The sequence below is a fragment of the Rutidosis leptorrhynchoides genome, chromosome 7 (genome assembly GCF_046630445.1).
Source record: "Rutidosis leptorrhynchoides isolate AG116_Rl617_1_P2 chromosome 7, CSIRO_AGI_Rlap_v1, whole genome shotgun sequence".
Lineage (NCBI taxonomy): Eukaryota > Viridiplantae > Streptophyta > Magnoliopsida > Asterales > Asteraceae > Rutidosis > Rutidosis leptorrhynchoides.
Genome location: NC_092339.1, coordinates 288055852 through 288075113, shown reverse-complemented (window position 1 = coordinate 288075113; position 19262 = coordinate 288055852). Strand labels below are relative to the sequence as shown.

The 19262-nt window shown below is 32.8% G+C and overlaps 2 protein-coding genes across 2 annotated transcripts; one reads left to right on the top strand and one right to left on the bottom strand.

The window, feature by feature from the left end:
* Nucleotides 1–11780: 11780 nt before the first annotated feature.
* Nucleotides 11781–12728, bottom strand: LOC139860071 (uncharacterized). The gene is made up of 2 exons (XM_071848844.1): nt 12105–12728; nt 11781–12020 (listed from the first exon to the last, which is right to left on the bottom strand). The coding sequence occupies exons 1-2, from the start codon at nt 12726–12728 to the stop codon at nt 11781–11783; spliced, it is 864 nt and encodes a 287-aa protein (XP_071704945.1).
* A 1762-nt stretch (nt 12729–14490) lies between these two features.
* LOC139860069 (zinc finger CCCH domain-containing protein 61-like) lies at nt 14491–15642 on the top strand. Its single transcript, XM_071848842.1, has one exon. It carries the CDS (start codon nt 14491–14493, stop codon nt 15640–15642), a length of 1152 nt encoding a protein of 383 aa, XP_071704943.1.
* Nucleotides 15643–19262: the final 3620 nt, after the last annotated feature.

Genomic DNA, 19262 nt, shown 5'->3' with positions numbered 1-19262 from the left:
CCATTGTTAATTCAATACTGAGACGATCTTTTGTCAAATGTGGTCCTCCACACTGCTCACAACTAATTCGTATTGAGTGGATATCTTTAGTCATCTTTTCCATTCGTCTCTCGACAGCATCTATCTTTGCAGAAATGGAATCTAAGTCATGGCTAGAATCGGCTCTAGCTTCTTTAGATGATCTAATGATATCTTTTTCTTGGTGCCACTCATGTGAGTGGGAAGCAGTGTTATCAATAATTTTGTAAGCATCAGTTTTGGTTTTCTTCATAATAGAACCACCAGCTGCTATATCGATGTCTTTCCTTGTAGTGATGTCGCATCCTTGGTAGAATATTTATACTATTTGACAGGTGTCTAAACCATGTTGCGGACATCCTCTTAATAATTTTCCAAATCTAGTCCACGCCTCATATAGAGTTTCATTCGGTTTCTGTGTGAACGTAACAATTTCTCCTTGAAGTCTTACGGCTTTAGATGCCGGAAAGAATTGTTTAAGAAATTTTTCAACTAAAACATCCCATGTATCAATCGCCCCTTTGGGTAACGATTCCAACCAATCTTTGGCTTCTCCCTTTAAAGTCCAGGGAAATAACATGAGATATATCTGTTCATCCTCAACTTCTCTTATTTTAAATAGTGTGCAGATCCTATTAAAGGTACGAAGATGTTCGTTTGGATCTTCCTTCGGCGCACCACTAAATTGGCATTGATTAGTCACCATATGTAGAATTTGTCCTTTGATTTCATAATCTGGCGCATTAATGTCTGGATGAGTAATTGCGTGACCTTGGCCAGTGCGTTTAGCTCTCATTCGGTCTTCCCTACTTAAAGGTTCTGTTACTTCCATAATTGAGTTTGTTGAATCTGAATCACTAGAGGATTCTGATTTAATGGTTCGTTCCTCAACAATCTCTGTTTGAATGATTGGTGGTTCCGGAGGAAAAATTAATGGTTCAGGATCTATGATTGACCCTGAATATTCTCCGAATTCTCAATTGTGAGGTCGGGTTTAAAAAATGGATTATCAGAAATTTGAACTGGAGTACTTGGTCGACTGGATAACGATTCTAAAGAAAAATTAATGGCGGTAATATTTGCTAAATGTCTTGATCTAGTTACAGGTGGTGAACGTACAAAAGGTGGTGAACGTCTTGCTCGGTGCATTCACTGAATATCCTATTAGTTTTTAAAAGGAAAGAAAAATTATATAAGTTATCCAATTAATAGAATTTTCTGATTTTGCCCACGTTTCGAATAGCCAAAACATGCAGCAGAGGGGCAGGATTCGTTTGGTCTCAATATAATTGAGTACTGTTTGGCTCCAATAACCCGGTCCACGTAAAAATCCAACTATTACTGCGAACCAAAAAATTTTGATGTCTATCAATTTAACTACTTAAAATAAATTTTCGTAATTTTAAGAAATTTAGATAAGAAGTAGAATAAAAATCTATGTCCTAAAACTAGAATTGCGAGAAATAAGAAAGAAAAAGAGCGCGTCGAAAAAGAAAAGGGTCGAAAAATAAAAGGGGTCGAAAAATAAGAAATAATAAAAAAAAATGACTTATAGAACTTAAAAACACTCGACTAACCCAACCTTATTACTATCACTAACTTAAAATTATAATCGCAAATTGAGATTACTAATTGGAATGATAATTGATACATAGGTAAAAGGCGTCGAAAAATAAAAATAAGAAAGTAGCGCGTTGAAACTTAAAAAGGCACTAAAAACTAAAAATTAAAAGTTGCTTCTAAAAATATTAAAGCTTACAAGTAAAACTATATCCCAAATGGCAATAACTTAAAAAGAAACTAAAACTTAAAAAGGCGTCGCAAAATTCTAAAGCACCTAAATCTTAGTCTAAAGAAAAAACACTTAAGGGATTTTACGGCAAGGCCTAAAAATCTAGAAATAAAAATAACTATGGCAAAAACTATGAATTAAAACTAAATACGAGCGAAAAATACAAAAGTTACGCTAAAACTATTAAAAAGGGACAAAATATAAAAATTGTTATAATTCAGTAGGCTTATAACTAATTTTGACCTAAGCCTATACAATCCTTAAATATGAGAGAGTAGTAATGGAAGAGAGAGAGAGTATATTTCTTATATGTAAGAAAAAATGGTGTGTATATGTGTGTTCATTATCCACATATATATAGTACAAATTTTACTATCCATATTTGACTAATTACCATCCATATTTTACTACTAAATTTACAACACTCCCCCTTGGATGGTAATTTTTTTAAAGAGCAATTAATACTGCCTCGTTAAAAACCTTGCTAAAGAAAACCCAGTGGGATAAAACTTTAGCTAAGGGAAAAAGAGTGCAACATAGAGTTGACTCCCCCTCAAGTAGACAACGCTGAGTCGTCACATCTTTTGAACTTGCCTCATGCCAATATTGTGAATGTATGTTTTGAAAAACAGCGATTGACAGTGCTTTGGTATAAAGATCAACAGAGTTGTTGATTGAACGTATCTCATTTTAATCTGGTTGTCTTTTACGAGATCTTGAGTATATGAGAAGAATCTGAGGTTTTCATCTGAAACTGTATCATCTAAATCTTTTATGTACAAGTTTAGCCCCTGTGATTTGTCTACAGTCTCCTCCATGGTTTGCTCAAACCCTTGTTTCAATTCCTATTCCCTTGTAGTCTTTTCTGAGCCTTACCAACATACCATTCTTTTCCATCAAACTTATGACCGTTAAGACCGTCTATGGCTTTGGCGCCTCGTCAGTATTTATATTTTGTTCAGTCACTTTTGATACTCTTCTTTCATTGTATTATGCAAGATGCATTATCTTCATATATAGTTGTTGGTGAAGATAGTTTTTAGTCTTTTATAGCGTTCTAGTCCACAAGAATCAACAATGATTTGTGTCATTGATCTCAACCAAACATATTTTCGAGTAGTTTCATATAATGCAATCACTTCGCCATGATTTGATGATGTTGCAACAAGTGTTTGTTTTAAGAACGCCATGATTTTGTGGTACCTCCATTTAGGAGTACATATCGAGTTTGAGATTTATCTTTATGAGGATTTGATGAATGACCTGCATATACATAATCAACCAAATCTTGTTTTGAAACGTTAGAATAAAATAATTTTAAATCAGCAGTTTCTCAAGGGTATCAAAATATGTGTTTGTCCCATTCCAATGTCTTTTTGTAAGGGCTGAGTTGAACCTTGTCAACAAATTAACTGCAAAAGAAATGTCAGGTCTTGTACAATTTGTAAGATACATAACAGTCCCAATTGCACTAATATATGGAACTTCTGATCCGTTAATATCTTCATGATCTTCTTGGAGATGAAATGGATCAGTGTCAATATTGAGTGATCTAACAACCAATTGGTTTTATCTTTAAAAAATGTTTTAAAATCTTTTCAGTATAAGTTGTTTGATGTACAAGTTGACCATTAGGCATATGCTCAATTTGCAATCCAAGGTAATACTTGGTTTTTTCAAGATTTTTTATTTCAAAATAATTCTTTAGAAGTTGAATAATTTCATAGATTTCTTTATCTGTTCATATGATGTTAAGAACATTGACATAAACAACTACGATCAGATATCCGAACATTGTTTTTATAAAACATACGTGCAAAATAAGTTTATAAGTATACCCATTTTTTTATCAAGTAGTCATTTAATCGGTTATGCCACATACGTCCCGTTTGTATAAACCCATTTAGAAATCTTTGTGATTTAATGGAATATATTCCCTTGGGTTTTACATTAGATGCTTATGATACCTTAACCCTTTAGGTATATTCATATATATCACTATTAAGTGATCCATACAAATAAGTAGTAACAACATTCATGAGATGCATTTAAATAACTACCAGGTTTATTAAGTATCTAATAAGTAATTGTATCCATTACAGGAGGATAAGTTTTCCTCCTAATTCATTTCTGGTCTTTGTGGGAAATATTGAGTTACAAGTCTAGTTTTGCCTTGTAACTTCATTTGCACATTTCTTTTCGGATAAAAATTCATTTGTATCCCATAAGTTTCACATCTTTAAAAGTGATAACGATTGATACGAAAACTTTTCTTTTATCGAGCGATTCTAATTCAGCTCGTATTGCTCCTTTCCATTGAGCTCAATCATGTCCATTTTGTATATTCAATGATAGATTTTAGTTCCAGATCATCATCTTTATTCATGAAGTCATTGTAACATTATATGAAAATATCTCATAGAGATTTTAATTTCATTTTGATTCCATAATATTGCATAATTTATCGCAATTTTAGTATTTTCATTTATTAATATCCTCTGCAGAAGGAATATTGATTTGTGGTTCTTCTTGAACACTTTCTTTTACCTCATTATCAGCTGATTTTCTTTTTCGAGGATTTTTTATCTTCGGAACCAATTGATCTTCCACGTTTGATGCGTGGCAAAGACTCAATAGTGACATTATTGCCAACTTTTGGAATTTCAATTCGAGCTGGAGCATTTATCGCTGGTATATATGATTTAGTCACCTTTTTTTATATCTGTAAGTGCATAAAGTAATTAATTTGCAAGTTCTTGCATATGCATTATTTTTGAACTTTCGTTTCACATTCTTTTGTGCGAGTTCAATATACCTTAATTGATGTTCACATCATGAAGCATCATTTTTTTTATTTCTCCCCCTAATCTAGGGAACAATGTTTTATTAAAATGACAATCAGCAAAAACGTGCTGTAAAAATATCACCCATCATGGGTTCAATATATATCTTATGATTGAAGATGTTTTATATCCAAAATATATTGCCATCTTTCTTTGAAGAACCATTTTATTGCGTTGTGGTGATACAATTTGAACATACACTGCACAACCAATGTTCTAAGGTGGGAAATATTTGGCTCTTGGCCAAAATGAAGTAGTAAGTGAAAATATTTATGACTTCCACATGGTATAATGCGAATTAATGTCGCAGCATGTAAATTTACATGTCCACATATAAATATTGAGAGTTTTGTACTCATTATCATTGTCTAGTTATTAGCTGCAAGCGTTTATCTATTGATTTAGCTAAACCAATTTTGTGTATGCACATGAGCAACTGGATGTTCAACAACAATCCCTGTAGATATATAATGATCATTAAATGCTTGAGATGTTAACTCACCAGCATTATCAAGTCTCATCCTTTTAATGGTGTAATCAGAATAATGTGTTCTCAATTTAATAATTTGTGCAAGAAACTTTGCAAATGCCATATTACGGCTTGATAACATACAAATATGAGACCATCCGCTAGATGCGTCTATTAGAACCATGAAATATCAAAATGGTTCACATGATGGATGAATTGGTTCATATATCTTACCTTGATTTCTTTCAAGAAACATTTGTGATTCCTTTTCACAATATACTTTTCATTAATCACCATATGTGCTTTCCATTAATCACCATATGTGTTTTTTTTTTTCATTTCATAAATCACCATATGTGCTTTTTCATCATATATCATTTTCACCATATACGCTTTTAATCATATGTACTGTGTTTTTCATCATATGCGCTTTTAATCATATGCGCTTTTCATCATATACGCTGCGCTTTTCATCATATTCGCTTTTTATCATATGCGCTGCATTTCCATTTTTAAACACCAATTATGTTTGCATAATTGCATTCACTGATGTTTTAATTGGCATCCATGTTCAAGGACTCATTTGAATTTTTAGATGATGTGATTTCTAATATTTGACAGTGATATACGAGTAGTATAATGTGTTTAAACATATCATATCATTCAATATTCATGTAATTAATCTGAAAATATTATTTTCACATATAATGGTTTGTAATTTCCGAAACTATGCATATCGAATAAATATTGGTTAATTATTTGTTTGTTTGTATATCATGGGTTTTGTGGAGTACTACAACCACTCATCCATCTCCCTATATTCAAAAGATTTAGTATGCCTTACCAAATTATTGAGGAGAAATGAAATGAAAATAGATTTAATTTATTAGTATTAGAAAACAAAGGAACGGAAGCCGTTGATATTTTTCATTCAATCATTCCTTTAAAATTGAAAAGATCTCATTTCCTTCCCTCTCCGGAAATAGAGTCATAGTAGAAGCTTTAGATATATATATATATATATATATATATATATATATATATATATATATATATATATATATATATATATATATATATATATTTTAAGAGACATCCAATTGAACTCTTGTTCGTTGAAACAATTTGACTATATTTTTAACTCCCCATTATTAAACGGGCCATTTTGATGCACACCCTTAAAAAAAAAAATTTGTTTTTTAAGTTTTATTATTCAACCTCCTTTTTTCAACGGTCACGTTTTTAACAAAACATTTGACAAGTTTGGAAAAAAGTTTTTTATTGATTATCAACAAAAGTTTTCTATTGTCACTCTACTGGATGGAATTATGGCATACAACCAAAATTGCAACCCAACACTACATAAGAACAAAAAGGTTGTTTTTAATTAACATATGTATATGTGTTAAACTCGGAATAATAATAACTTATTTTAGAAAATTAACATAAGACATGTTGAAATATTTTTGTCACATTTAGCTCATCAAGTCTAATACTTATCATTGATAGATTTTATCACGTCTAGGAGATGTTTACTTTTTTCTTGTATTAAGTCCTACTTTCATTTACATTTGTTTGGAAAAAAGTTTTTTTTTTTACTTTGCTTTCCCCCTTTCTGTAAAACTCATTTAAACACTTTCTTTGTTTTTTTTTTTTTTTTTTAAAAAAACTTCCTTTTTTTACGTTACCCGTAAATTATAAATATATAAAAAAAAAACTTTTTGTTTAAATTTTTTTTCTAGTTTTTAAAAGGCCACTTGACCAATTTTTTAATTCTTTCACAACACCTGATATCGTGATCGTGACCTTTCACCAAAGCAAGAGATATTCTTGATAAACTAAACACGGACTCGTGTTTGAAATTGTCGGCCACAAAAAAATTCATTTGATAAAAGTATATATTTTTTTTATTAGTTATAGAAGGAGACCACTTCATTTTCAATACTTCATTTTTGACAAAAAAACTATTCCATTTTACCATCCCCTTTTTTTTCTTACTTTAACTTTTAAGATATACTTTTAATAAAAATACAAACTATTTTTTTATTTTAACTTTTAAAATTATAAATTTAAGAATAAACATTAGTATGCATGAAATAAATAATGATTAATTGCATAAGTAATCATAAATGTTAGATAACATATAAAGACCCCGTCGTATTCGTATTGATCGGAATTAATCTCGACCCATGGTACCGTGTTGTCAAATGACGTGTTGCGTACATAAAGTACCGTGTTGTCAAATGACATGTTGCGTACAATCATGAGGTCTTATTAACATAAATATAAATGTTAGTGAAGTTAATAAGAGTTAGATTACAGAAAATATAATTCAGGCGGTATAACCGGCCATATATAACTTATATAACATAAATATAAATGTTAGTGAAGTTAATAAAAGTTAGTAAACATAAATGATAGTTAGGCGACAGTGTCGACCATATATAATTTAGGTGGCAGAGCCAACCATATAATAAGAACAATACAAATGCACTAAGAACTTAATAAAAATTAGTAGTTCAAAATGTTAGTAGCCCAAAATTTGATATGTCCGAGTCTGAAAAACCTTAATAATTTCATACCTTGATTAGTGACTCGTGATCGTTTGAGATATCCTTTGATTACACTAAGCTCTTCGTGCTGATAACGTGTTATAATTCAGTAGGCTTATAACTAATTTTGACCTAAGCCTATACAATCCTTAAATATGAGAGAGTAGTAATGGAAGAGAGAGAGAGAGTATATTTCTTATATGTAAGAAAAAATGGTGTGTATATGTGTGTTCATTATCCACATATATATAGTACAAATTTTACTATCCATATTTGACTAATTACCATCCATATTTTACTACTAAATTTACAACAAAAATATATAAAAAGTTGTAAAAATTATAATTTTTATTAAAATATTATTTTTATATTATTTATTTTATAAAACTATTAATTTTATAAATTATTATAACTAATTTAGACTTAAAATACAAATTATAAATAAACTAAACTAAATAATAAAATAATTATAACCTAATTAGGGTTTTAATTAATAATAATTATTATTATAAACCCTAATTTCGTACAGCTTATGTTTCAGACGAGTCAAATCACTCCATGCGATCGCATGGAGTGTATGCTATATATTCATGCGATCGCATGACGTAGAAAATCGGGCCAGATGGGTTGGGCTGCTACAGTGTAGCCCGTAAACTTTTATATATATTTTTTTTCTGTTTTGCTGTTTTAAAAAAAAACACAATATTTAAATAAAATTTATATTTTTAAATACTAAAAATAAAAATAAAGAAACTTTATAAAACTTATATATTTAACAAACTCTTAAAAATATATAATTTTTTGTTTTTCTTTTTATATTTTTGAATTTTTTAAAACGTATTTTTACAAAAACGTATTTTTATAAAAGTAAACTAAAAATAAAAATCTTTTTTTATATAGCGTTGCGCTTCCGGCTTTTAAGCTAAATTTTTAAGTTCCCCGGCAGCGGCGCCAAAAATAACTTGATGTTATGTTGTGTATATAAAATAGCTTAAATTTTACAACGAAATACTATTAAATACGATACAATTTTACACAAGATATTTATTTATTTATTGAATGGATATACTTAAACCTTGCTACAACACTTATAGGCAGTGTACCTAATCGTACAGTAGTGTAGTTTTTAGTAAGTCCGGTTCGTTCCACAGGGAATCTTTTAATCAAAGCTTAACGCTATATTAGTTTTATTTTATAAAAATACGAATATATATAAATAATATTATTATTATAAAGGGGGGGTTTTTACCGTTTAATGACCGGTTTGTCGATTTTAAAACTTTAGTCGCATTTAAAACCAAATGTAAAATATTAAATAAATAAAAGACTTAATTTAAAGCGTAAAGTAAATAACGATAATGAAATTGCGAATAATAAAAGTGCGATAAAATAAACTTGCGATAATTAAAAAGTACGATAATTAAAAGTGCAATTAAATACAATAACAATAAATAAAAATGCGATAATTAGAAGTGCAATTAAATATAAAATAAAGGAAATTAAATATGAAATAAAATAATTATGCTTATTTAAACTTCCGTAATCATGATGTTTGACGTGTTGATTTTAGTTTTATGCCCATGGGTTAATTGTCTTTTATCCTGGATTATTTAATATGTCCGTCTGGTTTTTGTCCATAACAGTCCATCAGTCATAAATATAAAGTGCGAGTGTCCTCGTCAAATTATCCTTATACCCGAAGTTAAATATTCCAACTAATTGGGGACTTAAACTGTAACAAGGTTTTATTACTTTGTTTAATAATTACAGCAGGATGTCGACTGAGTGTAACTCAAGGTTTTAATACTTTGTTAACAATTATGCCAAGTGTCGTTGTACATAATTTCACCCCTGTTTTAATAATTCTAGTGGCTATTAATCCATTCCCGTGTCCGGTTAAATGAACGATTATTAGTACATATAAATATCCCGCCCATCGTGTCCGATTGAGTGTATATGGTTATTTATAGGGACGTCCAATTGTAAATCTTTATATTAACATTAACAAACTATCATTTAGTTAAACAAATATAAAGCCCATTAATAGCCCATAGTCTAATTTCCACAAGTGTCGTTCTTTTGTCCAAACCCCAATTATGGTACAAAGCCCAATTACCCAATTTTAATATTTTTAGCCCAACATCATGATTACTTCAGATTAAATAAGCATAATAATAACTTAGCTACGAGACATTAAATTAAAAAGGTTGAACATAACTTACAATGATTAAAAATAGCGTAGCGTTACACGGACAGAATTTCGACTTACACCCTTACAACATTCGCTAACATACCCTTATTATTAGAAATTAAAATTAAAATTAAAATTAAAATATAAATTATATATACATATACTACGTTGAGTGAAGAAGAAAAAGATGTGTTTTTGTAGTGCACCAAAGCTCGATTTTTATAGGCATGTGGGCTGGAACTGGGGCTCATGCGATCGCATGGATTTATGCCTTCCAGGCCATGCGATCGCATGGCCAGCTGGGGAGGCTCACATTTGGTTGTTTTCTTCTGCCGACGGTTTTATAATATAATATAATATATATATATATATTAATTTTATGAATTAATTATATATTATATTATATTTATTTGCATAGTTGACTTGTAATTTTTAGTCCGTTGCGTCGAGCGTTGAGAGTTGACTCTGGTCCCGGTTCCGGATTTTCGAACGTCCTTGCGTACAATTTAATATCTTGTACTTTTCGTTTTGAATCTTGTACTCTTGTAATTTTGAGACGTTTCTTATCAATAATTGGAACCTCTTTGATTGTATTTTGTACTTTTGAGCTTTTTGGTCGTTTGCGTCTTCAATTCGTCGAATCTGTCTTTTGTCTTCACCTTTTATTATTTAAACGAATATCACTTGTAAATAGGACAATTGCAACTAAAAGCTTGTCTTTCTTGAGAAATAATGCTATGAAATATATGTTTGTTTTTAACATTATCAGTATGTCTGGAGCTTCTTAACCCCAATTTCCTTAGCCAATCTTATTCCTGCTAACAGGGCTTCATACTCCGCTTCATTGTTCGTACCTTTAAACTTAAACCTTAGTGCATAAGTTTGTTCCTCCTTGTCGGGACCTGTGAGAAACAAACATACGCCTGCTCCTTTCGGGCCACTCGCACCATCAGTATACAACTCCCAAAGCTCGGGTGCCTATATCGTAACATTTTCCAAGTCAGGCGCAATTTGCATGTCAGACGTGGTTTCTTCTAGGTAATCTGCTAGTATCTGCCCTTTAACTGCACTTATGGCGCAAAAGTTGATCCCGTGTTCTCCCAACTCGATCGTCTATTTCATTAATCGCCCGTCGTTTCAGGTTTATACAAGATTTGTCGAATAAGCTGATCCGTCAATACCATTATGGGATGAGCTTGGAAGTATCTCCGCAACCGTCGCGCAGTGATTACGAGCGCGTACATGAATATTTCAATTGGGCGATAGTTGAGCTCGCTTCCGTTCAATGCTTTGTTAAGAAAGGGAGAGATCTTTCAGCGGCTCTTGACAGGAATCTATTCAGCGCGACAAGTTTTCCATTGAGGCTTTGAACCAGTTTTTTGGTTTTTGGAGATGGCATGCACTCAATAGCTTTGATCTTTTTAGGGTTAGCTTTGATTCCTCTAGTGGTGATCACATTCCCCAAGAAGTGATCACATGCCCCAAGAACGATCCTTCTTCTTCCCCAAAACTGCACTTTGATGGCTTAAGCTTCATGTTAACACTGTGCAGAGTATCAAAAGTTTCGAGGATGTCTTCCAGAAGCTGTTCCTCACTATTACTTTTGATAACTAGGTCGTCGACGTACGTCTCTAAATCGCAACCAATCTGCTTAGCGAAAGTCGTGTCAATCATGCGCTGGTAAGTAGCGCCGACATTTTTGAGTCCGAATAGCATTTTGGTGTAGCAATATATGTTGTGGTCTGTATGAAATGATGTATTTTCCTCGTCTTCCAATGCCATGGGGATTTGGTGGTACCCCTTGAACGCGTCTAAAAAACACTTAAATCAGAATCTAGCGAGAGATTCAACCTTCCAATTACTTTCAGGTAAAGGGTAATTATCCTTTAGGCACGCCTTGTTGATGTCTTTGAAGTCAAACACAAGTGCATGATCTGTCGGCATTAGGGACCAGGACTGGATTAGCAACCCACGTTTGATAATTGACTTTGCGCACGATGTTTGCCTTGACCAGTTGGTTTACTTCTTCGCGCAACCACTCACTCCTGTCCGGCGCCATGGGCCTTTTCTTTTGTCGAACAGGTGTCATGTTTACGTTAGTGTTGAAGCAATGTTGCGCGACGTCTCGCGGAACGCCTGTCATATCTGCATCGCGCTACCATAATACGTGCAAGTTGGTCATAAGGATGTTGCGCAACTTGGCTTGTGTTTATTTTGTCAAACCCGCCCCTACTTTCACTTTCTGATCCGGGTAAGTGGGATTTATCATGATGTGGCACCCCGATGATGTTTCCTTCACTGATTTTTCTTCTTCCTTTACCGTGATTGAAGCGCATAGTGCCTCAAATGAATTTGATTCGAGAGTAGCAATTCCTTGCTTTTTAGAAAATTTTACCAATCCATGAACCGTTGATGGTATTGCTCCAAACCTTTGAAGGGATATTCTGCCTAGTATGGCGTTATACCTGGAGTGCGCGCGCATTACGCAGAACTCAACATTTTCAGTGCGCGTTTTAAACTTATTATTGTCGTCTCTCAATTCTAGTTTCAGGTCCAAGGTGCCTATGGGCCATGCTGATTCTCCTGAGAATCCAGAGAGCGCCATAGTCGAAGGTCTGATGCCTTGCTTTACGTTTTCTGGCAATTTTCTGAAACATTGCTCATACATTATGTCCAGGCTGCTTCCGGTGTCCATATGTAAACGCCTTATCCTGTATCCGGATTCACGCAAGTAACGCTGAATCATGATAGGTGCGCATGAAGTGTTATGTAGCCGGATAGCAGGAAAAGAGATTCTTGTAACCTCTTCACCTATCTGGTCAGCTTTACGCTTTCCATCTCCGCGCGAAGATATAACGGTCATACTTGCATATGCCTTTCTTCCGTGAGCCAAATGATGGATAGCGCAGCAAGAGCTGAGAAGGAAAAAATAGTAAAAATGTTAAGAACAATAAAGAAAAAAGATATATTTAAATCTTTTAACTTTGTTGTCCCACGGATGGCGCCATTTGATCAAGCATAAAATGGTCCAAGGGGTTTGGTTCATGCAAGATCAATAATAAAGGAGGATTTAAGGGTTCCTTGAGTTTAACTCTCCGGTCCGGAGTACCGTTATGATGATCTCGAAAAGAGTGGTTAAACATGATCCACAATCATTCGGGTTAACCGGAGACAATGGCTCGTTGGACGGTGTAAGGGTTTAATGTTCAAAGAACGTTACCCGAGAAACGTTTTGTTATGATCACGCAGATAGAGTGATGTAGCTGGCTTAGTATTTTTTTTCTCTTTATCTTGAATGTCCACTAATGTGAAGTTGGATGTGGGTATTTATAGGTAAGAGTGGATGTCCTTTTCTCTGCCATGTAGATGACAAGAAAAGAGGGAGATGACAGAATGGTACAGAATTAGTACAATTATGTCGCATGGATTGTGACTCACGTGGTCCCCTCCATATCGTGTTATTTTGCCACATCCTGCCTTTCGTATGATCACTGAGATTCCGTCCTTAGTGTCTTGTACTGTCTTTTGTCTTATTCGACCTCCGCGATAATTCCGCATATTCTCCTGATAGTGCAATGCGCGACGCGCGATGCCATATAGCTTAATCGCACCAAATATTGTGTGCCACTGGCCTTTGGGGTTAGTCGAACGAGGCTATGTGGTCATAAGCTTGCGCGATATGTTAGCGTATTTTATGCATGTCATTAATAGTGAACTCTGTTTTCTTTTTTTAGTGTCATTTATTGTTATTTTTTTTGCCTATTGTGTTTTCTTTTTGCTACTTTAATTGTGCTTTGCTAGTTTCCTTGCTTTTCATATCTGTGATTATATTTATATATATAAAAAATTTAGGCCTTCGAAAATCTTGTACCTTGAACGGATCACTTTGTTCTCCCTCCGGAACGTGAAAGAAAGTTTAATCTACATAGCAATAAGCAAATCAATCAATTAACAACAATTCGGACTAGTATAAAATCAAAAGATTAACAAATCAAATTTAGGGTTAACTATATATATGATAAATTAATGGATACAAAGAGAAGTAGTCCATAGATAAGGGTGAACGATGTATGAAATCTTAATCACTTTTGCTCATGTACCGGAACAAGTGTGACCTGTAAACATAACTGCTATATATTACAATTTTCTTTAATTTTAATTTTCACACCAGCTGTTACACCGTATCTTCTTTACCAACGACATAAAAAGCTCTAAATTCCATTAGGGTAACTTTCTTTTGGACTATCCGCAAAGGAAGAACAATTTAAAATAAGGAAAAGTCCATATTGCATGAATCACAAGAAATAACATAACCCAAATAGATGACGAGAATAAAAACAAAACAACCAAACCACTTTTCAGAACCAAAAAATAAATATAAATGTAAATATAATTATTATAGACATATAGCATGGGTTTGCATGCACTATACTTTCTATTTAGCTGCCACATACTCGTTTGCATGCATTCATTTTACACCATTTGGCCACGCACACCCACACCTTATATCCTCGTCATCACCTTAATTTTGCACCCTATAAATCACCTTTTGTTCTTCATCTTCTTTACAACAAAACCCTAATTCCTTTCTATATAAAACACACTAATTATTTAATAAAATCATCATGGCAAGTACTTGCCTTTATCTTTCCAACAAGAAGTCTATAAGAGACATTGACATCCCACCACGTAAACTTCTCAACCGCCGTGCCTCCGCCGGCTCCTCGACTGAATCCTACACGCCGGCCGACACCATGTACCAAAACGATTCTCCAAGGGTTTTGCCTGAAGAAACTTTGTTTAAAAAGTTTCTTCCTTACAATAACCCTTCTGCTGATTCTGATGATGAAGATGATCCTTATGCTGCTGATCATTTTCGTATATACGAATTCAAGGTTCGTAAGTGTACGCGTAGCCGGTCTCATGATTGGACTGATTGCCCGTTTGCTCATCCGGGCGAAAAGGCGAGAAGAAGGTGTCCACGTAGGTATAATTATTTAGGGACCGTGTGTGCCGATTTTCGACGTGGGAATTGTAGCCGTGGTGATTTATGTGAGTTTGCTCATGGTGTTTTTGAGTGTTGGCTTCATCCTTCTAGGTATCGAACCGAAGCGTGTAAAGACGGAAAAAATTGTCAGCGAAAAATATGTTTTTTCGCTCACACGCAGCGACAGTTCCGTGTGGTCCCACCGGAACAGGGATCTGTTCCGGTGAGGAAGTATCATTCGGATTCATCTCATTGTTGTGCTCATTGTAGGTGTCATTTAGATATTCATCATACTAATTCACCAACTTCAACTTTGAACATTGATCTTGACAGCCTGTCACCACCGGCTTCACCGCCGTTTTCTCCGGCGAGATCCGGGTCGGTTTATTCACCGATTTCGCGATTTGCGGATCGGTTGGTTAGAGGTGAGTCTTTTGGTATGACTCATTTGGGACAAAGTAGTTCTTTGCACAAAGAGAGTATGAATGAAATGATGATGAATAATCAGTCACTTAATGAATTGATGAGATCTATGGAAGCTATGAATGTTGAAGATAGTGAGTTTTCTAATATGAATTCACCGTGGATGGATGCATGTTATAATGGTGGTGGTGGTCAGCAGCTACAGTTTGATAATTATTCGGTTGTGAATCCGAATCCGTGTGGGTCGGATATGGGTCGCGTTTTTACTAGGGGTGGTGGTGATTCAAGGCAGAATGTTGTTTATAGTGGGAGTACTAGTACGGCAAATGGGCCGGATCTTGGATGGGTGAATGACCTTCTGACATAGATGGATTTTGGAGTAGTGTAAATTTATGATGATGATCATGAACATGATATGATAATGATGATGAAGTTGATGATGATGATGATGGTGATTAAGTGGATGATTATTTGAAGCTAATTAATTATTATTATTATTGTTAAGATTATGAATATGTGTATTTTTAGTGCATTATTAATTTTCTCATGTGAGATTGTATTTGGTTTCAAGTGTGGATTTTTAGGTGTTAAAATGTTTGTATGAATCTGAATAATGTAATAATAATATCTATTTTTCAAGTCGCCTAATGAGATGTTTGGTTTTGTCTTTGTTGACCAAATTTTTTGTGGTCAATATGTATGGGTAGATTTTGTTACTTTTACTTCAAATATTTTATTTTTATTAAATATTTGCTATGATAACTTGGGATTGACATCAATTGGGCCCAACAGTGGCGCGATTATATACGTGGTCGATCATATTCTTGGTGTTATTTTTGATACATTTATTACTGCGTGTAAAATACAATAATATAATTATAAATTTAGTAATTTAGTATTATGGATCTATCAAAAATTAGAAATAGGGACAAAACTTTGTTAAGCCTTTTTTATGTCGCCGGGTGTGGTCCACCGGTTCCATCTTCGGACATATTTATCCTTAGAGATGTGGAAAATCGAGCAGTTCTCTTACTTCTCTTGTCATAAAGAGCTGGAAATTTGATGAACAATGATTTTTTCTTTTTTTGTACATCTTTCACCGGTGTTTTTTCCTGTTTATTCTTTGTTTCCCAATTTTGTAGAATAATAATAATAATAATATTCTTATTTTGCAATTCTATAATCAATTGAAAGGAGAAAAATGATATTTTCATTTTTAAATACCTCAACTAAGATAAGAAAAAAAAAAGTGCGGTTGTTGTAAAGGTTTGATAACTTATGCTACCTCTTCAACTAAAGTTAAGAGTAATATGCTACCTCTTTAACTAAAGTTATAAATTATAGATTATAGACTAATCACTTACCGTTGGGGTGAACGAGCCGAGCTGAAGCTCAAATAGGCTCGTTTAAAAATCTCAAGCTCGAGCTCGGCTAGAATATTAAGCTCGAACTTCGCTCGTCTGAATTTATGCAAGATCGAGCTCGGCTTGATCTCGACTTGAGCTCGTCTCGTTTATCCAATAATAACACATTTTTATTATTTATTCTATCTATATTATTTATTTTTTATATTATTTATTTTTTATATTTATTTAATTTATATTATATAGGATTCAATTTACTTATTATATTGTCTATTATATATAAAATAGTAACTATTATGTAATTACTTAATGTATTATTAATTTGAAATAATAAATAATACATATATAAATGAAAAGCTCGTTTAAGCTAGCGAGCCTGTTCGAGCTCGATATAAGAAGCTCGAGCTCATGATCGTATAAAGAATCGATTTTAAAAAGATCGCCTGATAGACACACAACGGAAGTAAAATAGAATCATTCATTTCATGTATTATTCGATTCGATACTATCACTACAAGAAAAATGGTCATTTGACGATCTTTTAGTAACGACTTATAAATTGGTCACTAATAATGCTATTTAATTATCATTAAAAAGGCCGTCACTAAATTTTGATCACTAGACGATATTAGTGACTAAACAAATGCTCACTACAGTGACCATTTATACTATTTTGGTCTCTATAATGTTTTGTGACCGAACTATAGTGACAAGAAGTGACCAACATATTTGGTCACTAACTCGATTTAGTGACCAATAGCCATCATCAATAAAGCTCATTATTTTTGTAGCGTATATACAACATTTTTCTATCGACATCAGCGAATCTTATAACACTGATCTCACTTTACTTTATTTATCAATCATATTTCTCCTTTCGATCATTCTCCATTCCATGACCTGACATATGTAGGATAGTACGCGTAAGCCTAAAGGCTTAGTGAGGGTCATGTTTTTCGTTCAAAATACCACACACGAATACCTAGATTTCAGATTGTTATGAAAATAATAATATTTGAGCTCTATGATTAACTCCTTTCGAGCATCTATCCACCATTCTCAATAATTACCTAACACCGGCTCATCATATTTAACCGTGTTTTCTTTTTATTATTCCACCATATTTCGATCCACGACACGAAAATCAATAATACATGCAGTGCAAGTCTCGTAATACATTCACATAGCCCGTGTCTAATCGAATAACATGGAACACAATAATAGCACATATCGCAGTTTTAAAAAATAACACGAAATACTTACTTTGCGATATTTTTTAAACTCATGACACACTTATGATACATATAATCCTAGCTTGATTTCCTTGTACTATAATCCACGCTATATCTTCATTATCTATAACTTTTAATTGCCTGAAATTTATTTGTTGGTGTGAGTTTTTAACTGAATGCTCGTTTATTTATACTAACAACCAAGTAGTCATGACCTTCTTGTATCATACCAAACTAGGGTTGGTCAGCCCCACTTAATTTGCTGGATAAAAGAGAAAACTAAATGATTTGCTGGATAAAAGAGAAAACTAAATGAAACCATTAGGAAAAAAAAGTAAAAAATCAAAATTACAAAACTGCTCATAATGAAAAATGCCCCAAACGACAATCAACGAACGGAACAAAAATTGATCCTTCCCTCTAGAGATGGGACATCCGATTCGATGAATATTGACCCACCCAATCCACTAAAAGTGAATATGGATGACCTAATATCCGATCTGATTAATATGGATGATGAGATTAAATAGTGAAATGGATATGGACGAAAATATGTAATACATGTATAAACCCGCTTTCATCTGAAATACTTAAATATACAAATACAAATATAATACTAGAATTGACATTAATTATATGGTGTTATTCCATTAATTATATATCTTTACTTTTAGGGTTCTTAATTATTATATATTAATATTTCCTCATTACTACATTTCATTAGGTATATTTACTATTATTTTAATTTTAAGGTTTCAATGTAAATCTATATAACTAACAAAATGAGCAATGAACATACGATCGATGGTTTTGAATTTTAATAAGTCATCTATTGACTTTTAATTGTACATATTAGTAAAAATATGATTTTCGATTGTCGAAACAATTAATAAAATCATTTTCACCGTACAAACTAAAACATTATCTACAATTGTACAAAATAAATTAAATCTATATGGATGTGGATAAATATCTATTAACCCTTTTAATTCGACAGATATGAATATTGATAGATGATTTGAAATTAAATACATATGAATATCAATTAAAAAAATTTAATGGATACGGATGTGAATATGATATCACGCGAGTGTAATTAGTAGGATAATATATCTTAATTAGTTATCAATTATTAATTATTAATCATTGATTTTAGGGCTATGATTAAACCTTGTAAATTTAATATTATACTATCCACGTCTCAGTATAAGCAAGGTTGAAGAACTCGAAACTCGGGGAGTTCTCGGCGGGACAACTTTTAGGAGTTATCGGAGAAGTCGAGAGAACTCGGTGGTTGACTTTCGTTGACTTGTAATATATATATATATATATATATATATATATATATATATATATATATATAACAACAACAACAACAACAACAAAACCCA

Excerpts from the sequence above, each read along its gene's own strand:
- LOC139860069 (XM_071848842.1), top strand. The coding sequence starts at position 14,491 with ATGGCAAGTACTTGCCTTTATCTTTCCAACAAGAAGTCTATAAGAGAC.
- LOC139860071 (XM_071848844.1), bottom strand. The coding sequence starts at position 12,728 with ATGACCGTTATATCTTCGCGCGGAGATGGAAAGCGTAAAGCTGACCAG. Across the intron at positions 12,021-12,104 it reads CCACTTACCCGGATCAGAAA|CGCGATGCAGATATGACAGG; the intron begins GTGAAAGTAGGG and ends GTATTATGGTAG.